The sequence below is a fragment of the Anopheles ziemanni genome, chromosome 2, assembly GCF_943734765.1.
Source record: "Anopheles ziemanni chromosome 2, idAnoZiCoDA_A2_x.2, whole genome shotgun sequence".
NCBI classification, from domain to species: Eukaryota; Metazoa; Arthropoda; class Insecta; order Diptera; family Culicidae; genus Anopheles; species Anopheles ziemanni.
Window position 1 is genome coordinate 48,103,836 of NC_080705.1, and position 9,887 is coordinate 48,113,722.

At 37.7% G+C, this 9,887-nt stretch overlaps 1 protein-coding gene across 4 annotated transcripts; it reads right to left on the reverse strand.

Annotated features, from left to right (window-relative positions):
- Positions 1-907: 907 nt before the first annotated feature.
- On the reverse strand, positions 908-6,930 carry LOC131282477 (LIM domain-binding protein 2). 4 transcript variants are annotated; one of them, XM_058311955.1, is made up of 9 exons: positions 6,368-6,930; positions 4,924-5,677; positions 4,763-4,853; positions 4,575-4,677; positions 4,332-4,504; positions 3,528-3,740; positions 3,136-3,271; positions 2,370-2,500; positions 908-2,174 (listed from the first exon to the last, which is right to left on the reverse strand). In XM_058311955.1, exons 1-9 carry the CDS (start codon positions 6,372-6,374, stop codon positions 1,890-1,892), a joined length of 1,893 nt encoding a protein of 630 aa, XP_058167938.1. In that variant the 5' UTR covers positions 6,375-6,930; the 3' UTR covers positions 908-1,889. The 4 variants fall into 4 exon arrangements, with proteins under 4 accessions (XP_058167938.1, XP_058167940.1, XP_058167937.1 ...); XM_058311957.1 differs by having other exon boundaries at positions 910-2,174; positions 3,148-3,271; XM_058311954.1 differs by having other exon boundaries at positions 910-2,174; positions 2,367-2,500.
- Positions 6,931-9,887: the final 2,957 nt, after the last annotated feature.

Genomic DNA, 9,887 nt, shown 5'->3' on the forward strand with positions numbered 1-9,887 from the left:
ATCCAATCTATTCCATTTCTGGAGTCTTTTTAGCTTTGTTGTCATAGCATAGTATCGACTTACCTTTATTCTACATCTCATTTACACCTAAGATTCCTAGTGCTTTACTTTGTTTTGCGTAATTCTCTACTTCCATTGGAGTAATTTCTCCTATCTCCTTCTAAACTATTTCCTTCGCCATAAAATGATGATGGCGTGCGTTTGCCAAAATCGTGAACATCGCTGATTTATTAAACTACATTTACATGAAATTTACATCACGTTTGCTTGGTAATGGTTTCTCCATATATTTTGAAAGGAGATTCTGGCTCATTTAAACTTAGTCCACGGAGGAAGTTCACGGCAACTTAAACCGAAATGCCATTAAATAAGGTCGTAAGAACAAAATTACACACAGTTGGTGGCTAACCGTTTGTGCAGTCTCGTTGAGAAAATTTTCAATTGATATTACCGGAATTTTTTTTGACGATGTTTTTCCTATTTCAATATGCTGTATGCAACATTATTTTTGCAACCTTTGCTAAGGTCATCTCTTTAGTTTTGTTGTGCTGTGTACGATTTTGAATGGGTCTGTTTGATGCATTTACATGTTGATTTACACCTTTTCTTCAAAAATATTTTTATCCGAGTTGTAGAAAACGTTTGCAGGTTGATTTTTTTTCATTTTCGGAACAATTAAAGCACATTATAAATTACAAATAATTGAGTAAGAGTACACCGTCCTGCGTGTTGATATTTACTTTTTAGTTCACTAATTGTTATTCACATTTTTTTCAAAATACGACGGAGTATGTAAGATGTCTCAACCGAATAAAACTTTCCATGCAAAGTGCTTCCTACAAAAGTACATATTTTTCGTACAGAACAATCGTTAAAAGCATAAAAAACAATAAAATCATCTAGAATTGGTATGAAAAGTTAAATGACCAGACAAATTCAGTATCAGTATTCTTCATCAAGTTCTTATTTAAATGAAAACTATGGATTCATAAATTGTTTCGTTTATTCACATATTTGATTGATGTTTCTTAGTGTTTTCACCTCCACCCGCTTATTTCCTTTCGCCCCACACATTTCATGCCTTGTTTATCTACATTCTCTCTTACTTATCTTTAGCCACATTACACATGTTCTATAACTATAAATTTTTTTAGCCACAGTATCGCATCACCTTCAATGGATTAAAACGTTGAGACGGTTATTCCTGAATTCTCTCTACTTCTCTAACGTGTTCTCCGTGTATTTTTGTTTAAAAGCAACAATCACACGAACAGGCAAATGCACGCACATCAACATAATTAGGTGAATCAGAACGAAATGTTTACGGGAAACGGAGACAGGCAAGGAACGGACGAGTTGTTGGTCGTTTGGTAACGCGGCAGTAAATGAACCAACTACATAATAGTCTTTCCAACATACAATAAATCCAATTTCCATTTTAGAACTACATGTAACGCTATTGCACCATGAACTGTTGCTGTTGTGTATGTTTCCAGTGTGCTGAAAATGATTAAAGAAAGCAACTCGCTCCCTAGAATGGCGAACAACCTTATCAAGAAGGATTTTGTTACAGCGTAGCAGTCTACAAGTAGAAGGTGAGAAAAAATATGAAGCTGCGACTGCTAAAGATTTCCACAAGCGTGTGCACTTCCAGAATTTGCACTTTTCGTCCACGAGGCTTTTTGTCATTAATTGGCCATCCATTAGGTTTATCCGCTATTGTATCATCTACAGCTGCACCGAGCTGTTTTGCTTTTATCATTTGCCCGTAAAAATCATATAGCCTATACTTGTTTCCTCCAAAACTGACCATCACTCAACACACCAACGCACGCCACTCATCCGGATGATAGCATGCGGTTCAGGTGGTGCATTGAATTTTACATTTGTCACTGCGACACTGAGGGGCTCTTTTTGTCTCCGTCTTGATTGGCCGGTCCTGTATTGTTGGGAGGGCCACCGCCACCGCCCCGGTCGACCTGCCAGGAGTTTGGACCCCCGCTCATAGGTCCACCATCGTTGTGTCCACCGCCTCCGCCGAATGCATTATGACCATCATGGTCAAGTGAGTTTGCCGCATCGTACTGTGTGTTTTCTAGTCGCGTTATCAGCCGCTCATCTTCGTCTCCAAACTCACCACCCATTAATGACGGTTCACCAACCACCATGACATCCTTTGCGTTTCGCAGCGTCGAATTTTTTGGGGAGTTGTAAAAGAGAAATTGAAAAGAAATAAAGGCATTAGAAAATACCCATGAGTTTTTAAACAACTCCATCATCATTTGGTCAACCAAGTTCCAACCGGGTACTCCGGTAGAATCTTCAACTGTTATTGATATTTGTAAGAATTGGGAAAATCAACTCACTACCTGAGACGCCAGCGAAAAATTTGGACCCGGAGAACGCTTTTTGCTGGGAACCTGTGGACCAGCGTTACCTGCACCTGCTCCCGAACTCGAACCTTTACGTTTTCTCCGTTTATTAGCGGGCCTTTGTGCATCTGCATTGGTTTTATTTAATATGCACCATAACCATGCATAACATTTCCATGATAAAGCATCATATAGATGAATGAAAAGAGAAAATAAATGAAAAATAAATGTTATTTTACAAATCAATATACTATTACCATCACTTTAGACAGATTCTTCAGCTATCTATGCATATACATAGCTTCTATGCATATACATACGAAGTGAAATACAATTGATTTTTTTTTTTCGCAATTTAAATACAAGAGATTATTTATGTGATTGAATTTTATAAAATATGAGTTGTTACTTTTGTGATTTTTTACGTTCAAGTTACTTTAAACAATAGATAAATCCACCAACAACCAGATTAAGGATTGCCAACTTTGCTTGAACGGGAAAAACTCTGTGTTGTAATTCGGTTTAATATGATTGTTTATGTTTGAACGAGACTTTTCACAAGTATGTTTATGAATAGCAGCATAACATCAATCAAGCCCTTTAGCCGGACAGTCAACAGTTAATAATGAAACCTTGCATTTATTAGTTAAGTAGCATACTTCACTGTAGTAGATTTAACCGGAACACTAATGTTGCAATTGACTCTATTTTCATCGTGATTACCGACTGACTGACCGGCTACAGACTATGGACAAAGAAGTACCTCCTTTCTTACCCGGCGGTGCGACCATCCGCTGCCATTTTTGAAACAACGTCGTTTTCAAACAATCTCGAGGGCTTAATGCATACGCTTTATGTCTGGACATCAATTCCTGCATCGGTTCTAGTATTACACACAGCTGATGTAGGGATGTTGTCGCAACGTGGCAAACCATGGATGGTCACGATCGGAATTGAAGAGAAAAGATACAAACGGTTGAAATTAAACCCACCAACTAAACCATGTGCCACTCTCGTTCCTCTTTGTGTAGCCAAAAAGGGGATAAGGATTTGATAGAACATTAGATGTATACAATGATTGCATCTGATTCTTCAACGGCAGCGCATCTGGGAACTGTTAGAGAGGGCGCGTAAGATAAAAACATCACCACTCACGCGCAGATAGTTAAGTGTTGAGTTCGTGATTCCTTGTCGGGTGATATTTTTCGACAGCTGTTCCAGCATTGCCGGATCCGGTTGAGGACTATGAAGAGCAATCACCGAACGTGGTATAAGTTCCCGGTGCGTTCGTACTGCCATGTGCCAAGATTTTATCCGCATTAGATCATCGAAAGTAAATTCCAAAATAAGTCGACCTTCGGTGAGCACCTGAATAATACAAAAGATATATAATTATATAATTATTAAATAAAGAATTATCATTAAAATAACTACAAGGTATCAATTTTACAGTAACTGCAATATGAAAAGAAAGGCCTGTTTTTGTTCCATTCGAAGCGAATTATTATTAACATACATATTTTTCAATCGTCATGCCTCCATGGCACGTCAACCGGGGAACAAACACTATACTTTCTGTACAGGTTTCTGCGATCGAAAAGTGGTACAAGATGATGCTTTGTGTTTTCGGCGATCAAAAGCATTGAAGAAACTAGTAAGAAGTATGATAACTTTTATTATACAAATAAACTTTCAAATTATTTTTTTTGTAATGTGATAAAAATGTTTTTTTTAATTTTCAATAAATATTAATCTGTCACATCTTATACATAATGAAAAGGCAGAGTCTATTTTGTTGCATATAGGAAAAAAAATATAATAATTTAGTTTGTTCTGCTCCAATCCCCAATGATAACAGCGACAACTAAGATAAGTTAGGCAAAACTCACAATTGATCAGAAACATTAATATCAATTCTAGTTAACGGGATTGAACGCCATAGCTTGCTTTAATTCCTACCTTCGTGTACATTGGTTTTCCATGAATCGTTTCCATTGTGCACTGATCGCAATCAAGCGTGATCGATGTATTGTGGAACGATTCTTTCGAGTGCCGCAAGTTAAAGTACAACTCCGTAACTCCACCCTCGAAGATGCTTCGAAAATATCGTGGAATTAGCGTGCGTCCTATAGCTGTAACAAATAAGTGGAAGAGTTTTTAATTATTCGAATGCAGACCCACAATTTCATTTATATTGCTTACTATATCTTTTTGGTCCATCCTCCAAACAGAATGTTAGAGTTAGAGTAGCATCATCTTCGAAAAACTCGTTAGCAAATGAATCCCACCAGCAGTTATCACTTTCCTAAAAAAAAAAATATACATATATATATATATAAATTGAAGGCTGCTTCAATATGGGTATTTAAATCTAAAACATTCGAACTCACTTCAGTTCTTTGTTGCAATCGCTTGTTTAGTTCATATATTCTATAGTCAGGTTGTCCGAAGTATGCATGCCTTCTTGGAACATTCAATTGACTGTAAAGACAAAAGCAGAATGATGTTTTAAGAAATATATTTTCTTCAACCGTCAACAAATAACTAGTACCTTTGATCCATGCGATCGACGGGTTGTGGTCCACCCATCATATGTCCCTGAGCCATTGGACCACCCATGTTAGGCCCGTTTGGTCCATGTCCAAATGGTGAGCCAGGAGGCATCCCAAACTGTGGACCACCAAAATTACCGGGCGCCCCAGGAGAAGTAAAATGAGGGCCGCTGCCGAAAGCCGATCCGGAACTGCCCGGTCGTCCAAACTGAGGACCATTTGCGGACGGAGAACTAAACGGACCTACGGCAACGGGACCTCCGCCGCCAGGACCATTGTAAGGACCCCCGGGACCACCAGGGCCTCCCGCGTTCGGTGGTGGGAAACCGGATCCAACATTCTGTGGTGGCCCAGGACCCGGAGTAGACGATCCTGAGGGTGCTGGCGACGCTGTATATTGTGGTGTATTGGATCCTGTTCCAGGGGGAACATTTTGATAGCTATTCGCTGCCGAACCACCGGCTGGCGAACCTTGACCGGCAGCGGGGAAAACTGGACCACCGAAATTGTTAGGCCCACCAGGGCCACCAAAACTATTCACAGGAGTACCCTGACCCCCGGGACCACCAGGGCCTCCTGGGCCACCCACTCCGCTACCGCCGGGACCACCTGGGCCACCAGCTCCCCCAGGACCACCTTGTTGTGAGGGATCGGTGGGAACCGAAGGTGTTCCTTTCCAATTGTTACTAGAGTCCTCCAGTGTAGATGGCAAACTCAATGGCGGTCCGGCATTAACTCCACGGCGACTTAAACCTGTATGTAGGTAAAAAAAACATGAAGATTAGAAGAATGTTTTCCTATGCATGTGCGCACGCCAGCTTTAGAACAATGAGCAATAACTTTAATAAGGATAAATTACCAAGGAGCACCTAATGTTTCAAAGCTCAAAATACTAGAAACAAAAGCTACACGTTCGTAAATTTCATTCCATTGACCGTGAAAAGATATCTTTCTTGCTTTAAATTAGTTTTATTACTGTAGCTAACCACTGTTGCATCTAACGGTAATACAAAAGAATATTCTTTATATCTTTATTGTTGATGACTGAAAAAGTTACACTAGTCTAGAAAAACCCGTTGGTAAAGAATGTATCATCTAATCTACTCTATCTTTTTTATGTTATATTTAAACCTTTTTTATCTAATCTATGTTTTCCTGTTTGAAAGATATATAATCGCCGATCTATTCTGCTAATGCCAAATGCGCTAGAATTCTTGATTTAAAGTAAAAGCAACTCAGAAAGGGTTGCATTATATCAATTTATTTCCACTTCATTTATTTTATATAATTTTGTATTTCTATCTTTTTGCATTTTTGTTGTAATCCATCAATTTAAAATCCTCCCAGTGAAATGACGAATTGAAATAACCTTTCACATTTAATAAAAATATTGAAAATAACAAAGATATATGAAAATGTAATAATAATATTGTGGTATCTTACCTAGCATATTCTAAAAACGGAGCTTCTGATGAATAAAAAGTATTTGTAGGTTGCGCACGGTACGCGCTTACTTCCAGAAGTTCAACAAAGTTACGAGACTAACAATAAATAGCGACACTAGCACTCATGCATAGAGAGCTAGTATGATTATTTCAGTAAGTCTCATTTGTTGATCGCTTTAATATTGAAATTGTTTGCTGTCGCACCGAATCTTAGACGTATGGTCGTTTTTTACTTGCCATTCACAAACTCTGTTTATTTCACTAGCAAACTTTGCTCATTACACATTTAACCATAGGTTATCCATTTCAGTTCTTTTCTTCTGTTGTTTTGTTTACTTTTTTTAATCTTTCTCATCCAATAACTATCATTATCTATCTAATCCATTGCTCACAGTACATTTGTTATTTTTTTCAGTTATTTAAGAGCTGATGCCACTAACGATGGTGACGCTCACGCAGCAAATAGTCACTCAATTTTAAGCACATATTTGACAGTACAAGGATAGCCAATACCAGCGAATCTGTAGTGAGCATCGCCTTGCCAACAATTCCTATTCAATAGAGGTCCTATATAAGGATCTACCAATACTTGATAAGCTGGTTTCACTTTTGCTGGTTTGTCCTTTGCACTTTTTCAAACAAATTTCATTAGCCACCAGGAGGCAAGATATTTCATTTAACATTCACTTGAATATAGGAAAAATGGGATGCTCTCTTTTGCTTCTTTGGAAAAATGATGCATATGTATCTGGAAAAAAAGTATAAATAACGATAATTAGAATAATAAAAATGTTATTAGAAATGCCTCGTACCGGTAGAAAAGACATCTCAAGGGATAGTGCAGTGTACGGATAAGTGTTTGCAAATAAATGAGGCAAGTCTAAAGCTAGATATGATTCTGCAAAATGTCTTAAAACCTACGCGAAGGTTGTCGTACAAAAAGATCCAATATCCTTGTCTATCTTAGGTATAAGCTCAACACCAACATTACATCGATAAGGATATTCTTGGTAGAACATTGGCAGCCGATCGGTCCTACTACTATTGGTCTGCGGCCTCTTCCTCTACCGATGCCTGTTATGTTATGATGGTCGGAGCCTGCAGTATGCAGAACATTCATCGAGGAAAACTCTGTGTTTGAAACTCAGGAAATCCGGTGCGTTGATCATCGGATGAAATCGGATGACCCAGCCCTAACAGTTTAAGACTCTTCCGAGAAACAGAGATACAGACCAGTAATTCCATTACATGATATGGAAAAATTAATACGGGGCAACGCTAACATCTATAGTACTATACATCAAGTAAGCTAAAACATAAGAAATAACCGTTTTTCAAGAGGAAACTTATTTTTGTATTATTTTAAAGATAGAAAGACCCTGGTAAAACTGTCGCAACGCGCTGTGAATTAAAATCCTACCAAGTCACAACTTTTGATCAGCACCCAGGTAAGCTTGTGCTTAACTATTTGGCAGCAATTTCAACTAAATTGTGTAAACATTAATTTATTAGCTGGAAGTAAATATTGCTTCCAACTAAATTATATTTTATTTACTTGAACAATGTAAAGACTATCGTGTAAAAAACTATTAGAAATTCATGTTTAACTGCAAACAATTATAAATCGGAGGGGTAATGTTGTCGTTCAAACGAATTTGTGGCTTAGTTATAGTTAACAACTTAATGTGGCTAACATGGGACACCCGGGGTCGCCCTATTTCTATTAGCCAAAAAAAACATTTACAATGGGTAGTAAACAATTTGATACAAATCTTTTACCCTACTCAAAGGTATTCAAATTACTAAATTTTACCTTTGAAGTAAAATTGAAATGATTGAATTGATAAAAATGAAATGTTATTTATATATATATATATATATATATTATACATATATTTTTAAACATTGTGCGTGTGATTATTTTTCTTTTTGTTGAGAGAAAAAATTAGTAAATTTTTAAACAATCTTTAAAATTAACTCATCCCTGTTTTACCTAAACTAAATATTCTAAACTCTATATTTCCTTTACTGATACAACTTCCTTTAAGCAGATTTGCATATGCTACAGATAAGGATCTATAAATAGGGATAACACTTGGAAACCTAACGTAGCGTGGAATATATCGACTTCGTCGAGGAACAAAACTCTCGCGAGTTATATGAACCGGTGTTACATTTTTTAATCTGTTTGACGTGATGATGTCCACATACATGCAGTCTATTTGTTCGTTCTGTCGCCTTCCGTCTCTCTCGCACATATTTCGTTGTCTCAATATCTTCCTAATTTAATGTTTCTTTTTCTCTCATTTCACTCTTTCCGCTCTTCTTGGTAGAAATGAACGCACACATCACCGAAAAGTAACACGAAAGCACAAATCTCTCCACGCAGTATAACGAGCAACCTGGTCAAACTTTGTGCCGCCTGTAGCAGTACGGTAAAAAAAACTGTGCCGCGCACTGTTTTACGTATTTCGTTAATGGTGTTCGTGCATGACTGCGAATATATTATACAGAGGAGAAAAGATCTCTTCTAGGAGTTTTGCCATCAGAGAGAACGAAGCGAATAAGAACCATGTAGAATGATGCACACACCCGCACGGTTAATCATTTTGTGAAGCTCTACGGATCGTGGAAACGACAAAAACGGTCCGCACTGTTCTGTGGCTTTTTTATTTTGCAAAAAAAAAACAGTAGAGGAAGTGAAAATTGTCTGCCGCAGAATGGTTAACACACATGAAGTACTGATAGCCATTCAATAAATTCGTAGTCCTCATTACAGCATTTATTCCTGTTCTTGAACCGCTCAAGTCACAACACTTCACTGACTACACATTTGCAAATACACGCGCGCTTAGTCTTTGCACACACACACATACACACACACACACACACACACACTTCTTCCACCCTTTTTATTCCGACTGACACTATTTTTTCTCAATTTACTGTTAACTGGTTCACCAAAAGTTCCTTTAATCGATGAGACAGGTTGATTAGAAAATAATGTTGTTTCTCCAACCAATACTAACACACAGTACAACAAAAAGAACAGCCAATTTTGTGGTATAGATCAAATATGGAAGTTTTTCCTCACCATATATTGAAAAGCACATCTCCACAGCGTTCATAATCAGCATTTTCAACAAACCCAATCGTACATTGCTACAAGTTGATTAGTAACTGCAAAACACAGTGCTTTTTTAAAATGGCAAAATGAGCCATAGGCTCATACGTTGAAACGAAATTGCCCTTTTTTCCACTTTTCATCATTCCATCAAGCTAGTTCGTTGCATCGTTGATCTCCTACATGGAACACACAGTGGACACGAGTTAAATGTCCAAAATGCACTTTGAATCACCACATATGGAATAAACTTCATTCAATCTAAATGATGGCTGCAAATTTGATGGTTTTACGTACTCTTGGAGGTTGTTTTTACAACAAATCACGGTAAAAATTTCACTTAAATGCGGACAATCTTATGGACGCCATCAATTTTTTTCATCATTGGCGGCCA